This window comes from Macaca fascicularis, chromosome 3 (assembly GCF_037993035.2).
Source record: "Macaca fascicularis isolate 582-1 chromosome 3, T2T-MFA8v1.1".
In the NCBI taxonomy this organism is placed as follows: Eukaryota; Metazoa; Chordata; class Mammalia; order Primates; family Cercopithecidae; genus Macaca; species Macaca fascicularis.
In genome coordinates, this window is record NC_088377.1 from 193,479,175 (window position 1) to 193,507,077 (window position 27,903).

The window sequence follows — 27,903 nt, forward strand, 5'->3', positions numbered from 1 at the left end:
ACCTCAGATATGTAAAATAAAAATAAATAAAAAAACAAAACAAAACAAAACCCGTATCCTACTTGCAAAAATAGTTTCAAATGCATTATGTCTTTGGATTTAGCAAGGAATTCACCTTTGCAGGCCCACCTACATACAACATTATAAATATACCAGGTGATTCATTGTATTATTCACAGTAAAAGATTGAAAGAAACCCAAAGGTCTCTCAACAGGGGAAAGAACTGGTAAATTAAGTTGCTTATATTTCCATATAAAGGAATATTTGCAGCCATAAAAAAATGAAGGACAGTAAAAAGTAGCAAGACAAGAGGAACAAAAAACATATATATATACACATTTCCTTGTACATGCATAAAACCCATCCGGAAGGTTACAGAAGAAACCTCCGAGGTTTCTGGGGATGTAAACTGGGGGCATGAAGGCAGGGGAAAGGGAGAGACTTCACTGCTTACCTTTTTATTCTTTTCCAATTTTAAATCATTTGAATGTGTAACTTGTCTAGAAATCTAATTTTAACAGTTGAGGGAATTAACACTACAGAAAGTAACAAACTTCAAGAAAGCAGCCACCTTCACCAGGTGGATAGTTTACCGCACTCTTCCCACTCTACAGTAGTTACTGAATGCCAGTCTCCTCCCTCCACTCAGTCTGCCCCACCTGCTGGCCTGCTACAGCCTTGGTGCAGTCCTATTCCCGCACCTCCAAACACGTCCATACATTGTGATGGTCTCTCTGGGGCCACTGATTGAGAGGAAATGTGCTGTGTTTCCATTCTTGAGACAGAGTGTTTTTATTTTCTTGAGGTTTGGGATTTTTTTCTTGCAATAACAGGGTTTCTAGATCCCAGTAGGTGAGAAAGAAGTATGCTTTTATTGCATAAGGAATTTGTTTCCAATATATCAAAGTGATGATGTATGACTTTTCTTAAAGAAGTGGTTATTAGAAGAGTTAAAAATCAATGGAAACAAAAAGTCATAGGTATTGTTCCAATACTCCAGGAACATCACAGTTTGGATCCTGCAGCGGTGTGTAAAATAATGTGTAATATTACATTCTGACAACCTCAAATTGAAAAATGCACAGCTGAAGATCACTTATAGTCAATACTACTTTTCAAACTTTAAGTTCATCAAGTCTCTCCCTAATGTATTGTACTTTTTAATAAAGGAAACTGTCAGATACGCTATAATACAGAGGAAAACGTTTATATACTCTTTCATTATAATTTTTCCACAACTTCCAAAATGAAGAAAAAGACATGGAAACATTAAGTTTGGAGAATAATTGTGGCAGGCAATTCCCCCATCCTAAAAGTTCAATTACCCAAACACAGGCATGATTTCTTACTAACTGAAAAGGAACTGAATTCACATATAAAGACAAGCGTGGGATTCTGTTGAGTTCTGCTGGACACAGAACACAACTGCCGAAGCACTGGTTGAGCACTTGTATTCTAATAGCTCACGGTTACTGAGCACTCTACGTGTGGGAAGAGCCAGTGCCGGGTGCCTGGCACGCATCCTTGCACCTCATCAGCACAACTATCCTGTGGGCTCATCCTGGTTCACCTATTTTATAAATGAGAACACTAGCACTAGAGAAGTTAAAAAATTTGCCTAAAAACATCCAGAGTAGGTTTCAACATTGCCCACTACTTTATAATGCTTTCCCAAGAGCACTGAGACATTATCAAAACACGTTAGTGAAACAGTCTAAAACATCACAAATTTTAGGTTTAATACAAAATGCCCAGAAAAGGGCAGCGTTATGAGAAATCTCAGCATAATGTAATAATAAGAACTTATGATGATTGTATCCTTTTCCTATTTTTTCTCCTGTACAGGCATATTAAATACCATAAAACTTATTTTAGGGGTGTGTATATGCAGTTTCAAGATAATAATCTAAAACATTTTTAATATGACGAAGTATGGCAATACTAAATTTTTTTTTTTTTTTTGAGACGGAGTCTCGCTGTGTCGCCCAGGCTGGAGTGCAGTGGCGCGATCATGGCTCACTGCAAGCTCCGCCTTCCAGGTTCACGTCATTCTCCTGCCTCAGCCTCCCCAGTAGCTGGGACTACAGGCGCCACCACCGCGCCCAGCTTTTTTGTATTTTTAGTAGAGACGGGGTTTCACCCTGTTAGCCAGGATGGTCTCGATCTCCTGACCTTGTGATCCGCCCGCCTCGGCCTCCCAGAGTGCTGGGATTACAGGCGTGAGCCACCGCGCCCAGCAGCAATACTAAATTTTTAAAAGGGATTTTTATTTAGCCAACAGCAGAAAGCAAAAATGTTGTCCAAGTAACATGCATTTATTTTATCCCTAGGAATGTACCCTTCCTTCCACAAAGCATGTGAGATCCTGGCATGTAAATGAACATGACAGACTAGTCATGAAAATAGTGTATATTCAATTCCTTAAATTCTAAAATTGTCTTAGCATTTAACATCCAACACACTAAACAATCCTTTTTCATATTCAAAAAAATAAGGACAAATTCAGCAAATTCAGATGGGCTATTTTATCACCTAAAGTTAAAAAAAGTAAGGGTAATTTTTCAACTGATTTTCTTTTACCCTGATACAAGTCAATGAGAAAGTATGAAATTGAAACATATCACCATTTCTCAGTGCTTACAAATGGTAGTCACAAGGAAAAGCTTCCAAGGTCTTTTGTGTTGTTTTTAAAAGATATTATAATCTCATAATTTGGGAAACAATGTGTACTATTATCAAGAAACCTTTCGTATTTTGTGAAATGGAGCACTTCCCTAATTTAAGAGACTATGGAAACCTTTTTCAGACATTTTTTTAACATCCTCAGAAATGGAAATTCTTGTTAATGCTGATCTGATCAATTCCTCCTAAGTTTATGGACTATCTCTTCACAAACTACAAGCCCCCAAATCAAATTATCTGTTCAATGGTATCTGAAATCAGTTATATACAAGCATCAGAAAGCTTTTCTCCCAGCAACATAGACCCAAAACACACTACTACAAAACAAAAATTATCAAGAACATACAAAAGACATATCTTTTTTTTTTTTTTTTTTGAGATGGAGTCTCACTCTGTTGCCAGGCTGGAGTGCAGTGGCTCAATCTCAGCTCACTGCAACCTCTGCCTCCTGGGTTCGAGCAATTCTCTGCCTCCCGAGTAGCTGGGATTACAGGCACGTGCCACCATGCCCAGCTAATTTTTGTATTTTTAGTAGAGACAGGGTTTCACCATGTTGGCCAGGATGGTCTTCATCTCCTGACCTCAGGTGATCCACCCACCCTGGTCTCCCAAAATGCTGAGATTACAGGCACAAGCCATCGAGCCCGGCCACAAAAGACATACCTTTTCAAAGCCACAATTACCTCTCACCTGGACCACTGTTCCTCACTGATCTACCTGCCATAACTCTTGCGCCTAATCATCTATTTATATCATAGGAGAGTGTCCCTCTTAAAATATAAATAAGATCATGGTGTTCTTCTTTTCAGAAACATTCAATGGCCTCCCATTCCATTGCTATTAAGCACAAACTACTGACACATCACCTTATGGTTGTGTTGAGATATACTGAACTGCCCTTCTTGTCTGTCCATCTCTAATCTTCTCACCTTCTGACTGTCCGCTCTGCTCACTCTCTTGGTCTCCACAACATTCTTCAAATAAACTCAGCACACTCTCACCCAGAGCCTTTACACTGGCTTCCTCACTGTCTGGGATGCTCTTCTCTCAGGTAATCAAGTGGCTCACTCACTCACCTCTTTAAAATCTGTGTTCAAATACTGCTTTCCATTCATATGGACCCTAAACACCCATCTGTACTTCCAATTCCTTTTTTTTTTTTTGGAGATGGAGTCTTGCTCTGTCACTCATGCTGGAGAGCAGTGGTGCAGTCTCAGCTTACTATAACCTCCACCTCCCAGGTTCAAGCAATTCTCCTGCCTTGGCCTCCCGAGTAGCTGGCATTACAAGTGCATGGCACTGAGCCCAGCTAATTTTTGTATTGTTAGCAGAGATGAAGTTTCACCATGTTGGCCAGTCTGGTCTCGAACTCCTGACCTCAAGTGATCTACCTACCTTGGCCTCCCTAAGTGTTGGGATTACAGGCGTGAGCCACTGTGCCCAGCCAGCCAATTCCTCTTAATCAAACTTTATTTTTACCATGGGACTTGCCAAACATGTTATAATTAACTGATTGTTTTTTAAGAGTTGGGTTACCTAACATTAAAATATAAACTCTCTGCAGAGAATTCTACCTGCTTTGTACACTGATACGATTTCCAACATCTGACATATAGTAGGTATTCAATAAATTCTATTGTCTCAAAGCCAGCTGCAGTGGCACATGCCTGTAGCACCTGCTACTTGAGAGGCTGAGGCAGGAGGATCACCTGAGCCCAGGAGTTGGAAACCAGCCTGGGCAACATAACAAGACACAGCCCCTTAAAAAAAAAAAAAACAAAAAAAACAAAAAAAAAAACCTATGAAATAAAATATAATGGAACAGAAATAATTATCACTTCATTTCTAAATCAGTTGAAAATAAATATCCGCCCCAAAAATGAGCAAACCTATAGTAATCCTCTTTAGGATATAACTCATATTGGATTTTAAATTACTATTAAAATATTTTGCTATCTCAAGAATTTAGCAGGCTGAGCAGACCAGATGGCTCGAGCCCAGGAGAGTTCAAGACCAGTCTGGGCAACACAGCAAAACCCCATCTCTACAAAAAAAAAATACAAAAATTAGCCGGGCGTGGTGGCCCGCATCCATGGTCCCAGCTACTAAGGAGGCTGAGGTAGGAGGGACACTTGAGCCCAGGAGGCAGATGTTGTAGTGAGCCAAGATCGTGCCACTGCACTCCAACCTGGGCAACAGAGCGAGACCCTGTCTCCCCACCCAAAAAAAAAAGAAAAAAAAATTCAGCTAGAAAAATGTTACATTTACATCGATCAAGAAAATGTTTATAAACCAACAGTTTATGATGCACACTGGTGAATATGAAGTTATACCTGAAGTAATATCAAATGACAGCTTTTCCATTTCTTGAATGTATGCATCAAGTTCTACATTAACTTAAACATGGTATTATCCAAGCTCACAGTATCTGAGAAGGTTTATGTTATCTAGCAACCTAAAGTCAAGCCCTCTGTATTTCCCCACCTGTGATCTTCAAAGATACGGTGCTCCTTGAGATTTCTGAAAGGTAGGTCTGTTCTAAAATGTGTGAAAGGAAGAGAACCTGAAAAGGCAAGGTCTAAGAAGATCACTCATTTGGAAATGGCAAGGGTCACATCAGGGGTTATCTAAGTTAGTGTGATTTACCCTTTGGTAAATCATACACATATTTCAAAAGTTACTTTATATGCTTTAATTCTTGCACACATATTTCATGGAAAATAAATTAGTATTACCTCGACTATCATCCATTTCACCATCCCTTGAATGCTCTGATTGGATGTCTGGAGGGGTCTGAAGGACGGCCACGCTATTCTGATTTATAATCTTCAATTTCAATTTTGGTTTTGACCGTTTTCTTCTTGGAACTGTAACTGTGAGGCTCTGTAACTGAGTCATCCCTGATTCAGTCAAACACACACCATCCTGGGTATAAGTCTTGGGTGGGTCTAAAATTACAAAATCCCAAGAATACAAATTTAAACTTTCATTTTAAATTTGACTGATTACTGTTCCAAAATACCCATGTCAAGGGAATGTGACCGTAGTTCTAGAAAGCAATTACGTATCTATGAAATGCATGAATAATTAACTTCATGATACCCAATAAAAACTAGGAACAATAGGTCAAACTTTCTGGGATTATAGGCAAAAAGGCTGCATGTTTTTAAAAAATGGTCTTCCTGGGCCGGGTGCGGGGGCTCACACCTGTAATCCCAGCACTTTGGGAGGCCGAGGCGGCAGGCGGATCACGAGGTCAGGAGATCGAGACCATCCTGGATAACACAGTGAAACCCTGTCTCTTCTAAAAATACAAAACATTAGCCGGGTGTGGTGGCATGCACCTGTAATCCCAGCTACTTGGGAGGCTGAGGCAGGAGAATCGCTTGAACCCGGGAGGTGGAGGTTGCAGTGAGCCGAGATCATGCCACTGCACTCCAGCCTGGGCGACAGGGCGAGACTCTGACTCCAAAAAAAAAAAAAAAAAAGTCTTCCTGGCATTTCTATTTTCATGTCCCAATAAAAAGAGTTAGAAGCACTGCAACTAAACGCAATGCTCAGCTAATCCACTATGAGCTTTTTCCTAGAAAAGATCAAAAGATAGGGATCTATTTACATAAGAGAAGAGAGAATACTCCAGAAGTTCATCTGGAAAAATCAGAGTACCAACATAATTACTAATAGGGAGAGGTAATAAATAAGTACAAATCCTGCAGATTTAATTTTAAATGTACAAAACTGTTGTTCCTTAGAACAATTCCTGTACTATCCAAATGTTTTTGTATCAGGTGCTATTAAATACAAGTATTCAAAAGAATGATTGTTTAATAAGAATATCATATTAATCACCATACTAAGTTTATTATTTTAAAAATTAAGACATTGAATTAACTCTAAAACAAATCTGTTTGCTAACTAGGCCATATTTTCTGCTAACTGATAATTAAGCACAGTAATATATCAATGAATCCAAAGCAAGTATGGCATTAATGGTTATTCTAAGAGCTGTTATTTTTGTTGCCAACTTGCTGAAATTTATAGGAGTACTGCCCCAGTAAAGCTGGACGACATTTTATGTATCATTGTGGAAATGATTACCAACATGAGGGAATTTGGATAGAACACCCATATGATTGAAGCAGGTTTGACGAGTGGTAAGCCAATTATGTAAAAATTAAGCAAAGTAAATTAATTAAATTACATAAAGCATTTCAAATTTTACCTAGCTCTTTTACTTTTGTGACAATTTGTGCTACAAGTGAAGATTCACAGCAGTCTGAGGAAGGCACTGAAACGAAAAAAAAAAATCCAGGTAATTCTTTTCAGAAAAAGTAAAGTGTATTTAAATACTTATATATGATTAAAATTTGTTTCTATACTCATTTTATTAAAATAAATGTTTGAACACTAAAGTTAAAAGTGGTTTTTAAAGCAACAACAAAACAAGAAGTGGTGAAGGAAATACTCAAGTCATGGAGGAAAACCTGGCTAAGAAAGAATCAATATATTGGATTTTGACATATTGTCAATAACTACAAGATCATGTTCCCTGGAAGCAAAATTATAGTTTACATCTAAAGTATATGCTTTTTATTGTTTCATGTCAATTGTTTTATTAAAAGTTGTGATAAGTCATGTGTAACCAAAAGTAATATTTTTTGTAAAATACTTGTCAAAGTAAGTTTCACAAAGACAAAATAGAGTATAGCTAAGCTAATTCATTGGTTATGGACAGTAAGGTGCAAGTGAGTGGTACAACAGTGCAGACTCACAGTTTAAATTATTCTCTTACCATTAGACGCAGGCATATAGGGTCTGCACATGCTACAATCAAAACCAATGTCTGCTACATTTTCCACTTCTTCCTCAGTATTTAAGTTTTGACAAACTGCATGCATCCATCTAAAAAGACCATATTTGTACATGTTTTTTAAAAAATGGAATATACTGAGAACTGCTACCTTTTAAAACCTGTAACACTGACAGTCTTCAAACTTAAAAGCCCTAAGCCTCACATGCTCCTCCTACCTTGCCCTTTTCTCCTAACTATCCCTATTAACAGAAAACTTTCATAGCGCTAAGAAGGAAATAAAAGGAGTAAGAACAACTATTAGAGAGGAAGCAAAGCACATTACATAAGGAAGCCAATTATTTTATCATCATATATTAAATATTTCAAAGACAGCAAGGAAGCTAGTTAGAGCAAACAGGAAGGTATTCAGAAATATTGCAAATGGCAGTGCTAGCATATATGTGCTCCATGCAATGCATCTAATTTGAAGTAGATATATCTCATGTAAAGCAATGTTGAATGGTAATTGGGAAATAAAGTAAAAAGTTGTCTGGCATTGGAACAAAGAATTAGTAGGCAGAGTCCCAAGAATACTGTACTACTGATGAAATAATACTATTAATAATAATATATGTTCACTGCTTAACTTCTAAAAGAGTACAACAATATACTAATGAAAGCAACGAAATATTCTTGATTTTGAAATTCCACATAATTACGTAGGGCAGGCAGAAGGTGGTATCTAATATCTAGATATCTAGTATTTAGAGCTTTAAGAAAAAGTGGTTTAAGGAGAACAGAATGTGTTAGATATTCTTCATAATTTATTAAAAGATTCAGAAACCTTCCATAAGAAATGGCATAGATGAAGGCAATAATTCTCCATCTAATTTCAAGGGACTTCTAAACCCTCAAAAAGGCCTAAATTAAAAATCTTTAGTCTTGGCCAGAAGCAGTGGCTCACGCCTGTAATCACAACACTTTGGGAGGCCGAGGTGGGTGGATCACAAGGTCAAAAGATCGAGACCATCCTGGCCAACATGGTGAAACCCCATCTCTACTAAAAATACAAAAATTAGCTGGGTGTGGTGGCACGCGCCTGTAGTCCCAGCTACTTGGGAGGCTGAGGCAGAAGAATCGCTTGAACCCAGAAGGCGGAGGCTGCAGTAAGCCGAGATCGTGCCACTGCACACTCCAGTCTGGCGACAGAGCGAGACTCGGTCTCTAAATTTAAAAAAAAAAAAAAAAAAAAAATTTAGTCTGGAATTGAGAATTCAAAACAGGAAATCACTTCTGTAAGTTTCTAGGTGACTAAAAATCTACAAAGCAAAAAGTTCTGTACCTAAAACTTATGATCAAGGAAAAGCTATTTTCCATTTTCTTTTTGCTACATTTCAAAGAGAAAAGCTTTAAAAAGATGAAAAAATAGCACAATACCTATCACATTGTCTACATTGCAGAATAAGATCTTCTTCTCTATAGTTTCGATAGCAGACTGGACAGGAAGATAAGCTTGCACAAGGAGCGCACTGTGTGTAATTGTTCTGCCATTCACATCTTAGACCTGCAGATGTTGCTCCACAGTGTCTGCACCAAACACACCTGAAATCCAAATCCCCCCGAAAAGTCTCAATTTTATTTTCTTAGTTATTCAGTTACTGTAATTCAGGAAGCTACATACGAACATAATGGGGGAATGATTTAATGTGTATGTGAAAATTTTTCTGATTAGTGATATCTATCATAGCATACGTGTATTATTCAATTAAATAGATGTGGCTAATTTTTAAAAACTAAAGTGGTATGAGAAAGTTCTGAACTTGAAAGACTAGCAAGGCAAACAAATCCTAGAGTACCATTTGCACTTCCAGCCTCCTTTGGGAACTGTCTGCAATGGAGGGTCTAGGCAGTAGGTGTGATAACTTATGTCACAATCATCACACAGCAGGAGTCTTCCTGGGTCAGTTGCCTTCCCACAGGCCTCACACACAGTGCACTCAAGACACCTCCAACCTTTGCTAAGAACCACTTTAGTGATCTGTAAAAGAAACAACCAATCCATGTGATTTATGCATTAACCTAACATAATCAAATATACTATATAAATTAGTATGGTGCTTATGTACCTAGAAGCAGAAAAGAGGCAATCAACTAACATTTATTGAGCACCTACGGAGGCCCAATATTGGGTTGGGCATGTTCATATGCACTTTTAGGAGCCTACTGAGCAGAATAATAGAAAGTGGCATATATTTTAATGCCTTTTTAAAGTCCACATAATTACCTTATGCTGTACATTTAATGTCCACTATATTTATAGATATAGTGACCACATTTTAAAGAAATCAAGTAAGTTTCCCTATTACTGATACATAATTTGAAAATACATCAACAAAATCTCCATCTACGTTTCCATGCTTAAAATCAATAGAAAAAATACCAAAAAAAAAAAAATAATGTAAAACATGAGTTCTTAGGGACATTTTATTATCTTAGAGGATTTCTATTTAGACTATGAAGCTAGGAATTCCGAAGTTCACATTCACTCCTCTGTTTATTCTTCTCTCTCTCAAGGGTGTTAGTAGAATATTTGGGAATCTCCAAATCCCTAATCAACTCCTGAAGGAAGTCACACCATGTAATATTAAGATTGTGGAACTTCTTAAAGATCTCAAGAGACTAGGGTGTACAGATAGAACCAACCAAGTGCCCACATGATAATGACACAGCAGGTAATGAGGGTGGAGAATAAAAATTCAGATCATGAGGTACATGAAAGCCTAAAAGATACCAGAGAAGAAAACAAAAGAGTTAAATTCAGAGGAACACCTATCAGAATGGCACCAAACTTCCCAAATCCAGATGCATAAGTTTCCAATTCTACAAGAAAACACTTTTCAAAGTACAATTCTCAACCTAGCTACACAAGCAACTGTGTGTGAAGACAGAATACGTTGTAGACACAGGAAGACTCAAAATTCAGCTCCCTCATTCTCCTTCTAATAAAGTTACTGAGAGATATGTGGAACAGAATGAGGATAAAGAAAAGGAAGATTTGGGATCTATAAATCAACAGATCCAACAAAAGACATCAGGCCAGGAAAGTTTAAGGATGAGAACAACACACCTAGAAGCTACTGGCATGTTTCAGAGCAGGAGAAGGGAATGTCCAGGAGGAGGGTAGGACTCTTCCCAGAAAAAAACGGTACTTTAAAAAATAATCTTATATGATAGTTGTATAGTAGGCAAAAACAAAGAACAAATGGAGAGTCACTATTACTTTCTTGTTATTAAAAACTCCATGAAAGACAAAAGAAACTCATAGTACACTATTTAGATCTGCAGTGAACATTCACTGAGTCAAAATCAACACCTTATTAATTGAACTAAACATAGTAATACAACTATATTGGGAGAAGGAAGGAGGTGTATTTTAAGACCTAAATCAGAATTGATTTATTCATAGCAGAAAGTCGACAAAATCTAGCACTGATAAAGCAGTAAACCAGTTTATCATTTAGAGCTATAGCACTAACTACAAGAAAAAAGACCTGAAAAGATGAAAAGTGATTGCCTCAGACATGGAGGTAAAGTAATACAAGGGTTGGTTGTTCATTACAAGGCTTTTTTTTTTTTTTTTTTTTTTTTTTTTGAGACGGTCCTGCTTTGTTGCCTGGGCTGGAATGCAGTGGTGTGATCTCAGCTCACTGCAACCTCTGCCTCCCATGTTCAAATAATTCTCCTGGCTCAGCCTCCTGAGTAGCTGGGACTACAGGAATGAGCCACCACACCCAGCTAATTTTTGTATTTTTAGTAGAGACAGAGTTTTACTATGTTGGCCAGGCTGGCTCGAACTCCTGACCTCAAGTGATCCACCTGCCTCGGCCTCCCAAAGTGCTGGGATTACAGGTGTGAGGCAACACGCCCGGCCCATTACAAAGCTTTTCATGTCATTTGATTTTTAAACATGTATATTTATTAATTTGATTAGCTTATATGATTTTTAAGAATTTGTCTTAGATTACCAAGTTAATATATTATTTGCCCACATGAAGGAAATGGCCTAGGAGTAAGATCAGGGTGGCTTACAGCAGGAGCCAGCAAACATTTCCAATAAAGGGCCAGAGAGTAAATAGAAAGTTCTGAGGGCCATATGACCTGTTGCAACTTTATAAAAACCCTGCCAGTGTAAGGCAAAACCCACTACAAATATATGTAAACAAAAGAACATGGCCATATTTCAATAAAAGTTTATTTGCAAACAAAGGAAATGGGTCAGATTTAGTCTATGGGCCAGTCTGCCTAACCCTGGCTTCAATGATGATCTGAAGATAAAGTGGCAGACAGATCTGAGGTGTTTAGTGGCAGAATTTTTAAAATATTTATTTTCATTCCTCCTAAGTTTTCTTCACAGATACCTGTGGCCCCTTTTACAACCAAACTCTCCAACTTTCTCAATTTATATTCACTCTTCAACATACTACACTATGGTCTCTACGCCCACATCCACTCAAAACTGCTTAAGCCAGGCTCATCAGACCTTCTTATTCTCAAATCTAATGGAAACATTAGCGTTTGTGTTTCTTGATTGCTAGTACTTCAACACTTGAACAATTTCTCCCTCTGTGAAATTTCCTTTTAACCTAGGTACTGGGGTTGTACTATCAAGTCATTTTTTTCTTCTGCTGAACCAGTTTAGGCTTAGTTTTAAAAATTTTTTCAAATAAGATGTCATCCAGGATTCCATTCATGGTACCCTGTCCAAAATTGTTACAGATCTGTTTTATAATCTAATACGGATACATGCTTCAACTATAATGGAGTAGGTGGGACCAGCCTGTTCTCCCGTAAGATACTAGAAAATTGGACAAAATGTATGAAACACTTGTTTTCAGATATTGGACAACACATAACACAGGAGACAGTGGTCTCTGAGAGGAAGGAAACACTCAGGGGGTCCTGTGATTCTCCACCTAGAAACAGTTTCCAGACCGCTGCCCAGGGAAGGAGAACCTCATCAGAGAACAATCCATGGCCTCCCTGGGGTTAGGGAAGGTGAGGCAGTGGAATGTGCAGGACACAGTACTCAAAATGAAGAAGCATAAGGACTAAGAGCTCCAGAAATCTAAAGGATTCCCCTGAAGTCTTTGGCAGAACACCAAGCTGCACTGCTATAAGGCCAAAGACCCCCAACCACGGGAAAGTACACCTACTGGGAATTTGTAAGCTGCACAGTTACCGAGCTTGCAAAAGGCTCAAAGACAAGTGAAGCCCAACCAGTCAGAGTACAAAGACAATGGTGAACAGGGGGTAGAATTCAGTAGAGATCCCAGAAAGGCCAAGTCTTAAGTATAGGGTTAAACTAATGCTAGGACCGCAGCTACCAAAGTGTGGTCTAGGGAACCCCAGTGGGCCTGTAAGGTTAAAACAAGTTTAAATAATACTAGGATTTAATTTGCCTTTTTTTCACTTTAATTCATTCACAATTATACAGTGGTATTTATAGAGGCTACATGTTGTATCATATCATTACACTGACATTATGCAGGTTGTGCTTCTGTAGTCTTGTGTTATAAAATGTTCCTAGTTTTAATTCCTAAAATGGTGAATAGTCCATAGTTAAAATCCTCATAAACAAAAACTATGGAGTCCTCAGGAATTTTAAAGAGTGTTAAGGTTCTAAAACCATAAAGTCTGAAAACATCCACCTGAGAGTGAAGGCTTTCTAGACTTGCCCCAGCAAGCTTAAAAGGAAGCTTCAAAGGTATCAAACTTATCCACAAACAATCGCCTCCTACAACAAAAATTCAAACTGAGTCAATTCAAATATCCCTAGTATATTTCTAGATACTGCTGTATTTCTCAATCAATGACACTGCAGTATCCTACACTGTCCAAAACAGCGTCATCGTATAAAAGGAACCACATACAACTTTTAAAAATAGGAATTCATATTCTAGCTCTACCAGTAACTAGGTGTTTGACAGTGAACTAACTGTCCAATCTTAACTTATGTAAGTCATATTTAACTCATCTGTAAAATGGGAATTCGGTAATTGTTGGATGGGTTAAAAGAAATACATTACTACCTTGAAAGGGATCTTATTCAATTTCCTTCGGTCCAAAACACTAAGTATTCTAAAACACAAAATCTAGTAACAGCAACTTTTATACAAAGTACAAAGAAGAAAAGAAACATATTTTATGCATATATAACTCTTATTTTTTAATTGGCTTTATATACTCTTTTTCAGTCAAATATCACGAGCAACTAATTTTAAAAGACTACATAAATTAACCGTACTAGTCTTCTATTTTGGATAGTATTAATTATAATCTTTCATTTTGATTCCTAAATTCACAAAAACCTATAATACCCTATAAAAGAAATACTAGTGTAGTTATCAACAAAGAATTCTGAGGGAGATAATGTTGATTTATTTACTACACTGACATTTTACTGACAATGATATAATACAGTCATGTTTGAAGGGCAGGGGAGAAAGGTATAAAAATCACTCATAGTTCATGACCTATCACTGAAACTGAGGTTAGTATTTATAGTACATGGTATGGCAGTACTAGAAAAGATTTACTTGTGGAGTACATTAAGACCTCTGCTGTACAGCTATACCTCCATGCTTGCTTCCAGTGGCCATGACACTTTATTCAAATATGTAAGTTTTATTAAGACTGAGTTCTTGGCCGGGTGCGGTGGCTCACGCCTGTAATCCCAGCACTTTGGGAGGCCGAGGCAGGCGAATCACAAAGTCAGGAGATCGAGACCACGGTGAAACCCCGTCTCTACTAAAAATACAAAAAATGAGCCGGGCGAGGTGGCGGGCGCCTGTAGTCCCAGCTACTCGGGAGGCTGGGGCAGGAGAATGGCGTGAACCCGGGAGGCGGAGCTTGCAGTGAGCCAGGATCGCGCCACTGCACTCCAGCTTGGGCGACAGAGCAAGACTCCGTCTCAAAAAAAAAAAAAAAAAAGACTGAGTTCTTAAAAAGAAAACATCAAGAACCTTAGATTCAACTACTGAAGTATTGAGACCTGTCCATATTTAAAACCAAGCACACGATACCACTTAAAAGGTTCCCCAGAAAGCCTCTATCCTGAAATGCTTGAAAGTGAGCAGTGCTGACTCTCGATTATTACCAATTGCATTAAATATGACATTTGTTTTGTTTCTTTTGGCTATAAGGAGAAAATGTCTTTTTGTATATGAGTGAGCATAGAGGAAAGAGAATGTGGGAAAGAACAGAATGGGCTAATAATTTTTTACTAAATACTCCAGTTCTCAGCTTTTTAAATCAACAGACAAAATGAATCAGTTAAACCTAAAATCTTTGTGAATAGTATAAATTATCTTTTAAGTTAAATGCACATATTTTTATGTTTTACTTTTTCAAGACAAAAGCAGGATATTAGTATAATATAAGATTTATAGAGGAGCAAATTTCTTGAGATAGCAAACCCTTAAAAGCAGTATTTAAAGTACTTAAATACTGTCACATATGTATAGTATTCATCATACTTAACTGTGAGAACTGGGAGTTCATGTTACCACTCAAATCAAATAAAAATTCACTACATTTTTGTTAATTCAATTTAAGGATGTTTACCTTAATACTGACACAGTATGGATGGTAACACTGACCACACTGAGAACAGGCAAGTAATCTTCCTTCTGCTCCTTGGCCAAAACTGCCACAAACTACACACATATCCTGAAGTTAAGAAAACAGAACATATTTTAAATGGAGACTAAGCTAAAAATCTACAAATTTTACTTTAAAAATACCTTATTAACTAATATAGCTCTATAGCTAGATATTGGATGACTTCTGTATATGAGATAAAGCAGAAATGTGCAAGGAGGAATTCAATGAGGAAGACAGTAAATTGTTAAGTTCAAACCTGATTCAAAGTGAACTTGTCACTACTAGAAAACAACACAACTGTATTGTGCATAGAGTTTTCTTCATCATCCTTATTTGATGAAATATCTGCAGCAGACACCTATAAAAAGCAAAATACACAAAATACGAAGTTATATTTTTCACTTGTTTTACACTTAACTGGAAAGCTTCAGAAAATTCATAATCAAAACATATATTTTTGCCAAGGTCTAGAATAACAATTCCAAATACTATTAATGCTAAAATACTACCATAAAATGGAGTCATAACATTTTATTATTCACCTAATTCTCTCTTTAGAGGTAGAATTCCTATAGACCAAGAAGTAATGAGAAAATACAATAAACCTGTCTTAGCAAGACTTGATCATGCAGAATTCTAATCAAGAAACTATAAATGATAATATTACATGTATGTACACACACAAATCTATCACTCTATTTTAGTGACACACACTTGGGATCTGCTATGTAGCTAGTCTGAACTGAGATGTACTGTAAGCATAAAATACAACACGTAATTATATATTACATGTTGAAATGGTAATATTTTAGATATATCAGTCAAAATGAAAGGCATTAAAATTAATTTAGCCTGTTCACTATAACTTTTATTTTGTTTTGAGAGGGAGTTTCACTCTTGTTGCCCAGGCTGGAGTGTAATGGTGCAATCTCGGCTCACTGCAACCTCAGCCTCCCGATTCAAGCTATTCTCCTGCCTCAGCCTCCCAAGTAGCTGGGATCACAAGTGTCCACCACCACACCCAGCTAATTTTTGTATTTTTCGTAGAGATGGGGTTTCACAATGTTGGTCAGGCTGGTCTCTAACTCCTGACCTCAAGTGATCCACTGCGCCCAGCTCACTGTAACTTTTTAACGTGGCTACTAGGAAGTTTTAAATTGCATATGTGGTTCTCATTATATTTCTATTATACCACTTTAGAATATTATTTTGAATAATATCAAAATTTCAGTATTATCCAAATGATTATCAACCAATATTGTTGAGTCTGGACTTAGTTCTATTTGACTACATCAACTAAGTACCCACTGGTTTGTTACTAATTTCTAGAGTGATTATGAAACAAAATAAAGCTCTGAACTAGAAGTTGTAGAAGAAGACAAGGAGGACAGTGCCAAAATCATAAAATACAATCCTCTTTCTTTAAAAAGCTTACAACCTAAGCCTGGAAAGACAGAGTTGAAACACAACAGGTTATGTTCAAGGTCAAAACATAAAACAATAGAATTACTTTTCTTGAGGAACAACTGAAAGAAGATTAACCAGCTGGGTGTGGTGGCTCATGTCTATAATCCTAGCACTTTAGGAGGCTGAAGTGGGTGGATCGCTTGAGCTCAGGAGTTCAAGACCAGCCTGGGCAACGTGGTGAAATCCCGTCTCTACCAAAAATACAAAAAATAGCCAAGCGTGGTGGCACACGCCTGTAGTCTCAGCTACTCAGGAGGCTGAGGCAGGAGAATCACTTGAACCCGGGAAGCAGAGGTTACAGTGAGCCAAGATTACACCATGGCACTCCAGCCTGGGTGACAGAGCAAGACCCTATCTCCAAAAAAAAAAAAAAGAGGAAGAGAGGAAAGAAGGACAGAAGGAAGGAAGTTAGGACAGAAGGAAGGGAGGAAGGGAGGAAGGAAGGGAGGGAGGGAGGGAGGGAGGGAGGCAGGCAGGCAGGCAGGCAAACTAAATAGAAGGACTACATCTCAGTATTTTTCAAAACAAATACATTTAAAAGCAGTTTTTTTGGTTTTTTTGAGACAGTCTCGCTCTGTCCCCCAGGCTGGAGTGCAGTGGCGCGATCTCGGCTCACTGCAAGCTCCGCCTCCTGGGTTCACGCGCCTGCCACCACGCCCGGCTAATTTTTTTGTATTTTTAGTAGAAATGGGGTTTTACCATGTTAGCCAGGATGGTTTCGATCTCCTGACACGGTGATCCGCCCGCCTTGGCCTGCCAAAGTGCTGGGATTACAGGCATGAGCCACCGCGCTCGGTGTAAAAGCAGTTTTAATGGACAGTACTAATGCTTTATAAGAGCAATTTACAGTCATATGAACCCTAATAATGCCGATATTCATCACTACGGAATAAGTAAAACAATGGCAAATCCAAACATTAGAAAATTATGCAACATTTTAAAAGCAAGGAGGCAGAAATTTATATGGACTCTCATGAAAGAAATTATCAAAAGACATTGTTGAGTGAAAAAATAAATTGCAGAACAGTATGTGAGGTGTAGCACTTATAAAAACATGCAAAGTCATTATATGTAGTCTATGGGCACATGTAAAACGTTGAATCATAAGAAACTGCTGCTTTTCATCAGTTCAGAAATAATATTGGCAATTTCATACAGATCAACCTAATATATAAATATACCAAACTGGTAACAGGGAAATAAGAAGGACTGAGGAGTTAGTAATGGTAAATTCTGATCTACCTATAATGCTTTAATTTTGTAAATAGAAAAAATGTATTGATGTGTTATATGCATACCTCAAAATTAGTTTTCTAAGATTTTAGAGAATCATCCAAGATGATTCACAAAAGTAGAATCATCATGATCAGTAAGAAATTAAGTGACCACTAAAAGTAATCATTAATTCAGCCATAGGACTAATGATGCATTGAGAAGACTATTAAGATATATAATTGTGGAAATGGCTAAAATAGAGATAAAGTATCTATTTCTACCTCCCAACCACTAACAGAAATTTCGACACTTTATACACACTGAGTAGCTCAAAGAAATTGTAAAGATCCATTATTATTTTTAAAAGGAAATTTAACCAGTGAATGCTTTCACTGAAAATGATAACAATATATTCCCAGTATAAACCAGAAACAAAGTCTGCAATAAAAAATTACAATGTCCCTAGATTCAAGTGGGAGGTGGAGAGTCATATTTAAATAATAAGTGCAGAAAAACCAAAATATTTTAAAATAATTGTCCATGCAAGAAAGAAAACAGTATCATCTAGCTTGAGGACCCACTGTTTTTATTTTATAATTTATTTCATGACCTTTAGACTGCTAGAAAAATAAATTACCTTGAGGGCAAAGGTAAACTTTGAGAAAATAAGTGTTATTGTTGCCTGCATAGATAATAGTGTGATTTATTCAGAAGGTGATAGATATTTCATTTTCTTAGACCACAGATGTAAGTCAAGGAACAGAAAGCTCTGACCTAAACTTCACAAATGTCCCTTCCAAACAGGGACACAAAAGAGTAAACAAAAAAAGAAGATCAAATTAAACTCAAAGTGAGAAGATAGGAAAAAATAGATGAGGATATAAATCAATAAAACAGAACGGGGAAAGAAAATAGAGAAAAGTCCATGAAAACAAAGGCTGACTCAAGAAGATCAGTAAGATTGATAAATCTCTAGCCAGACTGATCAGGAAAAAAATAAGACAAGATACAAATTATTAGTATTGAGAATAAGGAAGGTGAAATCACTACAGATTCTACAGGTATTAAAATAGTAAGAAATATTATGATCAACTCCATTCCTTTAATTTGTCAAGATAGACAAAATGAACAAATCTCTTGAAAGATGCAAATTTATGCAAGGGGAGACAGATAACCTAAATAGGTACCTATTAAAGAAAGAAAATTTGTTGCTAAAAACTGTCCCATAGGCTGGGCGCGGTGGCTCATCCTGTAATCCCAGCACTTCGGGAGTCGGATCATCTGAGGCCAGGAGTTCAAGACCAGCCTGGCCAACATGGCGAAACCCCATCTCTACCAAAAACACAAAAATTGGCCAGGCATGTTGGTGCACACCTGTAATCCCAGCTACTCAGAAGGCTGAGGCAGGAGAATTGCTTGAACCTGGGAGGTGGAGGCTGCAGTGAGCGGAGATCACTCCACTGCACTCCAGCCTGAGCGCGGTGGCTCACGCCTGTAATCCCAACACTTTGGGAGGCCAAGGCAGGTGGATAACCTGAGATCGGAAGTTTGAGACCAGCCTGGCCAACATGGTGAAAAATTGTCTCTACTAAAAATACAAAAAAAAATTAGCCAGGCATGGTGGCGGGCACCTGTAATCCCAGCTACTCAGGGGGCTGAGGCAGGGGAATCACTTGAACCTGGGAGGCGGCAGTTGCATGAGTCGAGATCGCGCCATTGCAATCCAGCCTGGGCAACAAGAGCGAAATTCCATCTCAAAAGACAAAAAAAAAAAAAAGAAAACAAAACAAAAACCACCCCACAAAGAAAATTTCAGGCCAAGACGGTTTCACTAATAAATTCATGTATAATATAAGAAGAAATATTTCCACTACTACACAACTTTTCCAGAAAACTGAAGAGGAGAATATACTTCCTGATTCATTCTAAGAAGCTGGAGTTACGCTGATACCAAAACCAGACGAAGACATTACAAGAATGTAAGACTACAGGCTGGGGCATGGTGACTCATGGCTGTAATCCCAGCACTTTGGGAAGCCAAGGTGGGAAAACTGCTTGAGCTCAGAAGTTCGAGACCAGCCTGGACAACATAGTGAGATGCTGTCTCTATTAAAAATTTTTAAAAGGTAGTTGGATGTATGTAGTAGGACACACACCTATGGTCCCGGCTACTTGGGAGATGGAGGTGGGAGGTCGAATCTGGAGTGAGCTATGATCATACCACTGCACTCCAGCCCAGGAATTAGAACAAGAACCTGTCTCAGAAAAAAAAAAGAAGGAAAAAAAAAAAAAAGTGCACAGGTCTACAACCGTGGTGCATACACAGTTTTATTAATACTCAGCAAGAAAAGGGAGTACACTGTTAACAAACGGCAACAGCATAGATGAATCTCCAAATAATTGTGCTGAAATAAATCAGTCCAAAAAGCATACAATTCTGTATGATTCCACTTACATACAACTCTAGAAAATGCAAACTAATCTTGGGGACGAGGACGGATGGCAGGGGAAATGCAGAAAATTACAGAGGGGCATGAAGAAACTTTGGGAGATGAATATATTCACTATCATCATTGTGGTTTCGTTTTCAAGGGTGTATACATATATCAAAGCTTATGGAATTGTACATGTCAAATATAGCTTATATCAACTATACCTCAATAAGCCTTGTTTTAAAATTTTTCTTTTTGAAAAAAGGACAAGAATCTAAGCTTCCTTACTCCTCCTGGTTTAGTAGTAAACTTGGACAATTTCACTTGTACTTAAAATGACATTTCAGAATTTTAAAAATAGGATTTTAATAAAATAGTGAAGTTATTACACAAAATATTTGCTAGTAGTTAGCAAATATGTTTGTAATGCACATATAAATAAAGCCTCATAACATGATATAAACAAATATCTATCAATCTTAAAATTTTTTAAATGAAAGAGCAACTATATTACACATTGACTTTTTAGAGAGGGTTGGCATAGAAAGATAAGGAGTCAAAGAGGAAGGTAAGGAAAGAGAAAGGATGAGAAAGTAAATATACAAGAAAATGTAACCCGAGGCTCAAGAAAAAAAAAAAGCAAAATAGAGACAGAATAAAATAAAATAAACATTTTGGCCTATTTATATGATTCTTAAGATCAAAATAACTTGCTGTGAGATTTTCATAAACTGACATTTAGATTAGAGAAAATATACATGAAGCAAGCCTCACCCCAGGCAATACAACAGCTCCGATTCCACTTTTCAGCTTTGACCTGCCTCGGCCACCTCGTCCCGACAGTCCTGCACCTCGAGGTCTCCGCTTTCCTGGAAATCCAGACCCACGGCCCTATGTAACAGATTAGGAAAAGTCAACATTCTGTGACAGCCGAAAAGAATTTTTAAATCCAAATGCCACTGAGATAAAACATTTTATCAAATGTTACACAAACACTTCTTTAGGTAAGTATTAAGAAACCTGGCTTATTATTTGTATCTTTAAAAGCATACTCCACAACTTAAAAATCTAAATATAAAATGTTTACAACCTTAGAATCATACCTTGGGCCTGTCACTGTGAACGCTTTCAGCAAGCCTTTGCATGATTTTTCTCTTTCCCACTCCTACATTCTCGGTGGCTACAACAACTATAGCCTAATCCAGATATTTCGAAGTGCAACAAATTATATTTAATATAGAGTACGTATAAGGAAGAACTCTCTCATTAACTGGTCTTGCAGTGATTACAGTAATAGCTAGTATCTATTGAGTACTTACTATGTACTAATCTAAGAATTTTTTACTCTCAACAATCCCATATAGCAGGTTTTATTATCCCCATTTTAGATGACTTTGCTGAGGAGTAAAAAGGTTAAGTAACTTGTCCAAAGTCACTTATCTAGCAAGTCTGGCTCCAGCGTCCCTGGGTTGGAACCATATTCTGTACTGCTACATCAGCATGAAAGCTCATTTTTGCTAGTGTGTAACAGTATTCTTCCTGTCATTAAAATTAAGTCAGTTTCCTTCACTATTCAACAGTTCTCTTATGAACTCAACATTTCTACCTCATTCACCATAGTACTTAGAGGAAAATTTATTATTATTACTTTTATTTTTGAGACAAGAACTTGTTCTGTCATTCAGGCTGGAGTGCAGTGGTGTGATCACAGCTCACTGCAGCCCAGAACTTTTGGACTCAAGTGATCCTCCTGCTTCTGCCTCCCAAAGTGCTGGGATTACAGGAGTAAGCCTAAGCGTCTAGCCAGGAAAAAATATTTGAGGATTATGGGAAAGCTGGCAAAAGGCTTTGTGAAAGCTTTGCTTTAAATAATCTGAATAAATACTTGAAATGGAAATAATTTATCTGACTTCTTACACAAAAAATAAACGTATGGGAAAATGTGTTAGTTAAATTCCCTGATAATTTAAGAACCAGAGTATGGTGCTCCCTGCTCCCCCACCCTTGTTTGTACTAATTAACTACTCCTTGAAAAAACCTGGCACCTACCTAAGTAGATGAATTATGTATATTTAAAATTATCCAGATGCTCAGGAAAATACTTTGATGTTTCCCTCCCAACAAGTTAAATAATATGTCATATCTTCAACTGATGTCCCTTATCATAGTTTGAAATGAACTTATTCCCTATTTAGCAGAATGATTTCCAAGTAAAACTTTATGGTGATACTGTAAGCATAAAATAGATACACGTGAATAAAAGGAACGGGAGGAATGGTTTTTTTCCCTTTGGATGTAATAAATACAGCCAGCTTCCAGTTTCAAACTGCCACTCCTGTCTTCTCTTAACCTGCTCTCCTTGAGATCCCTTGAGAGATGCATCAGCTTCTTTCAACAACAGATGTATGGGATCAGCTTAGTTTTTTGGGTTGTTTGTTTGTTTTTTGAGATGGAGTCTCACTTCTACGCCCAGGATGGAGTGCAATGGTGCGATCTTGGCTCACTGCAACCTCCACCTCCTGGGTTCAAGCAACTCTCCTGCCTCAGCCTCCCTAGTAGCTAGGATTACAGGCACATGCCACCATGCCTGGCTAAATTTGTTTGTATTTTTAGTAGAGACAGGGTTTCACCATGTTGGCCAGGTTGGTCTCGAACTCCTGATCTCAAGTGATCCGCCCACCTCAGCCTCCCAAAATGTTGGGATTACAGGCGTGAGCCATGGCGCCTGGCCAAGTTTGTTTTGTTTTTAAATTGGTATTAAAGATTTTTGAAAAATTAAGTCAGTGATTAAAAACCAATACTACAGTAATCTCTCAATTATTTTCTCCAACATCAAATGCTGACCCAGAAAAACAAAAAGTGAAAACTGGTGGTCTATATTACAAAACTGTCAAATGACTCTTAAAATATTTATACCTCAATATCTTGGATGATATCGGGGGAGGTAGGGAAGTTAAAAAAAAAAAAAAAAAAAAAAAGAATTGTTCTTCCAGTCATGAAAGAAAATAAAGTATAATCTAGAATTCCTTAAAATCCTTGATGAGTCTAAATTAAACAGTCATATTCCAGAATATTAAATATGGAAGATGAAGAAAAATTGTCACCTCTAGTCAATGAGGTATTTTAACTTTTGAGTTAATACTTTTCCAAATTAATTTTTTTCTCTTCAAAATGCATCACACTACTTACTTCAAGGACTGACAGAGTCACCAACCAATGGCATGGGGGGAAAAGCCCTGTCACTTTAAGGTATTAACCACAGACAATGAAATCTGCCACAATTTTGGTATTTCTTCTCCATGAGAACATAATACATTAATGGAGTTTTTCTTTTGCTTTTTTCTAAGCAACAAAGTTTTATGATATCGTGAATGAAAATGTCCGTAATTACCTTTTGGTCTACATGTCAAGGACTTCTCCCTCATAAAAACAGTAGTAATCACAACAAAAGGAATTAACCATAAAAAGAGGTATTAAAAATGTGTACTTGATTTTTAAACGCATATTATTTCTTTACATTAAAATTTTTAGATTTAAAAAGTGTCTCTGGAAGCTCAATCTAGAAAAGAAAGATTTAATTCTTAACATCCAGTAGGGCAAAACAATCAGACAGAAATGATATATGAATGTAAATGCAATTTTATTTACCACTTTGATGCTCCAAATGGCACTGCCAGGAAGCTGCCTGGGTTTAAAAATTTCCCGACCTTCTGAAATGTCTGGGGACCAGGAAGGTGGGCTCACTGTATTATGGGTACTCCAAGCCCCCTAGGATATGGCAGTTGAGAAAATAGATGTGTAAAACTCAGCAACATAAAAGGTCAAAGCCAGCAACTAAGGAATTTTAGAACAGCAAAAACAAATGCAAACGTATGGAAATTTAGGACAAGTTGCTTCAAGGAAGGCAAAATAAGCTTATCACTAACAGTGACTTAAACATTTAAGTATAACTTAAATAACTTAAATGTTTGCTGCTACAATTTACATTAAATATTTAATTCTGGCTGAGACATCACTACAATGAAACATTAAAAATTAAGGTTTATATGACATCAACATTGACTCATGAACTGCAATTACCGCACCAAAAAGTAAATAAAGGTCAATCACACTTTAAGGATTAACACTAGAAGAAAGTACTGGGGGATTATTTTTCTTCTAACAACTATCATTCTACTTAAAAGGAGAAATGGATAACCATAAGGAATTCTATATTCTATAGCTATAAGCGACCAAAACCAGTAGGCCAAAGAATGAGATGAGAAACATAAGCAATCGATAAATGCATAAACTTTAAACTGTGGAGAGTTGGTAACATTAAAATACAAATACCATTATTTGTGTTAGCATTTAATCACTCCTCCTTCAGTGACCATTAGTTGTGGGTTTGGGTTTCAGTTTTTACTTAGGGAAATGAATATTTGTGGAAATTACATCCAATGGACAAATACGAAGAAATGTTAAAGCAAATTGTCCTAAATTTGCAAATTAAAATGCCTAAAGTATCTGATAAATTATATAGAAAATAGTATCTTATTAAAAGCTATATAACTAAAACTAAAGCATTCTACATCCAAATAACCACATTCAGCAACACCCTGAACTAATCTGATGAAGATGCTAAACAGCATACAAAAAAATGTTTACTCCACAAAGATAACATTTTAAAGAAAAACACAAGACAAATGTCAAACAATAAAATAATCTATTTTGAATTAGGTAAATCAATGGTGCATGCTATAATTTTACCAATTAAGTAACCAAAACTTAAGACAAGGTACATAGTACTTACCGGGTTTCTAGAATATTATCAAATTAACAAGTAGTATCTCATTAATCACATAAAAATACCACCAGGAATTAAAATAACTAGAAACAAGAATGTGACTACTCTTGGAGTAAGAGACAGGTAATGGAATAACAGTATTTTGAGAAAAGCCATGCAAGCAATAGACTGGTTTCATTTTTAAGTCACAAACTCAATCCACAGACATTGAAGTCCGGCTATCCAACTCACTCTCTCCAGCAAAGACTTTATTTATTTTCCCTCCAGGATCACCCTTGGGTATTCTTTCTTACCCATCAAATCTCTAACCTAGCTCACGTAATCACTATGCTGATTTCACTAAGCAGCAACCACTGCAGGTCAATTACCTCACTTTCATAATCTCAAATCAACTTGAATCTGTACCTATGTCTTCTTCCCTACTATTAGGAGTCCAGGGTCTTAGGTAACCTCTGTATTGTCAAAAGCCATTTCTCTTTTCTCATTTTACTCATGCTCCTAACATGTGGCATACTATTCTGCTGGATTTGGCAGCAGCACACCTGTGGATGTTTCACTGACTTCCTCGCTAATCTTTCTTCATCTCCCGTACATGTTCTTCCTGTATTTGACTTCCAAAGCCCTGGAGTTTCCCAGGGCTTGAGCCTAGACCTGAAATGGTATTATCTACAACGAGGGTGTCTTGGAAGTTGTTGCCTCTTAACATTCTTGTATCTAGTTTTAATCAGGTATCTCCAAATTAGCAGGATTTTCAACTTCCTTCTTAGCATTTCCATTTTCTCACACAAAACCTCTTAAGTTTGCCATGTTTAAAAAATTTCTCCCTTAACCGGTTTCATCCCAGTCTTCCCCATCCTTATAAATGGCACCCAGTCCCTTGTCACTCTCCTCTGCTCCTTCAGTCCTCTCCCCCAACACTTCGTCAATGCAGATCATCAGTAAATTCAAGACTTTTTATCTTCAAGTTTTGTCTCTGATCCTTCTACTTCTTGTCACTTCCACCGCCAGCAGCCCAGTTGTCGCCACCACCATCTCTCGCCTAACATGCTGCAAGAGTCTACTGCTGGTTATGCTGTTCCCAGCCTGCATCTACTCCAGCCTTTCCCCACAGCAGCCAGAGGACCTTTGCGCAAGTACAAATGTGATCAAGCAAGTCACTCTTCTATTTCAAACCTTCACTGCTTCTCAAAGCACCTAAAAGACAAACCTTTCCCAGTGCCTTTCTCCAGCCTCATCTTGTGGCACTTGTCTCCCTGCTACTGTGCTCGGCTACTCTGGCTTCCTTCTGTCCTTCAAACATGCCAAGCTCTTTATCAGTCAGAGCCCAACTGACTCAGAACACTTTACTATACCATTCCAGTCCTTCAATAAATGTCTGCTGCTTTTTTGTTTGTTTGTTTTTGAGATGGAGTCTCGCTCTGTCACCCAGGCTAAAGTGTGGTGGTGCGATCTCGGCTCACTGCAACCTCCACCTCCCGGGTTCAAGTGATTCTCCTGCCTCAGCCTCATGAGTAGCTGGGATTACAGGCATGCACCACCATGCCCGGCTAATTTTTGTATTTTAGTAGAGACATCATGTTGGTCAGGCTGGTCTCAAACACCTGACCTTGGGATCCACCAGCCTTGGCATCCCAAAGTGCTGGGATTACAATCGTGAGCCACCAGGGCCAGCCATGTCTGGCGTTTTCTAACCCTTCAGGTATGGCCTTAAATATTTTCTCATCAGGAGACCTTTCCTTAGTACTCCCAATGAACCATCATCTCTCTTACCACGACATCAGTACCCTCTCATTCCATCACCACCTGGGACATTTTATTGTTTGCAATTGTATTTAGTGGTAGGAAGTGGGGAGCAAGAGATATCTAAATTTAGTTCTCTCAATATTTCCGTTGGTTTTTCTCTGAGATTTGGCTTACATCTTAAATTCCTTTTAGTCGATAGTTTAATATTACATTGGCAGTAGACAGTTCTCAAAAATATGACACAGAAAGTCATACTCTAAGATAAAAATAATGTTGAATAATTTTATTTCAGAAATAGGAATTTTCTGGTAATTATGTATTATTCATCATAATTTAAAAGTTAGCTTTGATGCCAAAATTTTCTCTCATTTCAAAAAGAAGACAGACTTTGTGTAATTTTATAGTTCTGAAGAAAAATTATCATTATACTTGATATTCTGACAAATTATCTAGTATATTCCTTAGACCTTAAAACTAAAATATAGCTATAATTATCAAAGTTTAAATTGTCCTTCAGATCTTAGCTTTGATCAAGAACTTAATTCAGAAAAGGTTAGCCGCCCCTATAATATATGGGCTCTCCTCCCACAATCCAGCACTTTCTATACTGTAATTGAAGATCATGCTCCTTTCTGTTCAGTGCTATGTTAAGCACTCTGTTCAGCACTTACTGAACTTTTTTTCTGCTCAGGATCTATTGTCTCTTTTTGCATCTGTGTATGAATTCATCAATAAACAATGAACTATGACATGAAATACACTAATGCCTCCACCAGTAATAACCTAGCATTTTGAATTTTTTCACTTATAAAAGTTACTAAAAATTACTAAAAAAAAAAAAATCTATATAATGCCCCCTTAATCTATCAACTGAACTAAAAGCAAAAGAGTTCCTAATGTAATCATTAAGTTGTAAATAGAACCAACTTGCTATCAAATACTACAGAAACTAAAAAAATACTACCTGGCAGGGACTGAATTTGAACCCAAGAAAAATAATTTAACCCCAAAATCGTTTAATATTAGCATTAAATTTCTTTCTGCTTTGAGGCCAATTTCCCAGGTAAACTGTCCAAGCTAGTAGGTTATACAGGGACTGTGGGATGGGGAAATAAGAACAATA

At 37.4% G+C, this 27,903-nt stretch overlaps 1 protein-coding gene across 37 annotated transcripts in view; it reads right to left on the reverse strand.

The window, feature by feature from the left end:
- KMT2C (lysine methyltransferase 2C) overlaps positions 1-27,903 on the reverse strand; it is a 298,808-nt gene that overhangs the window by 86,242 nt on the left and 184,663 nt on the right. For 29 of the 37 annotated variants that reach the window (XR_012433087.1, XR_012433088.1, XR_012433089.1 and 26 more), the window contains 9 exons: positions 23,900-24,019; positions 21,026-21,142; positions 15,394-15,495; positions 15,099-15,203; positions 9,332-9,513; positions 8,913-9,077; positions 7,476-7,585; positions 6,906-6,971; positions 5,419-5,631 (listed from right to left, as the gene is read on the reverse strand). Coding sequence is in view for 32 of the 37 variants with exons in the window: in XM_074036399.1 (XP_073892500.1) it covers positions 5,419-5,631; positions 6,906-6,971; positions 7,476-7,585; positions 8,913-9,077; positions 9,332-9,513; positions 15,099-15,203; positions 15,394-15,495; positions 21,026-21,142; positions 23,900-24,019 (1,180 nt within the window). In the remaining 5 variants the exon portion in view is untranslated. Of the gene's footprint in view, positions 1-5,418; positions 5,632-6,905; positions 6,972-7,475; positions 7,586-8,912; positions 9,078-9,331; positions 9,514-15,098; positions 15,204-15,393; positions 15,496-21,025; positions 21,143-21,899; positions 22,046-23,899; positions 24,020-27,903 lie in introns of those variants that run through there. The other 8 variants (XM_074036404.1, XM_074036405.1, XM_074036419.1 and 5 more) reach the window with 4 other exon arrangements.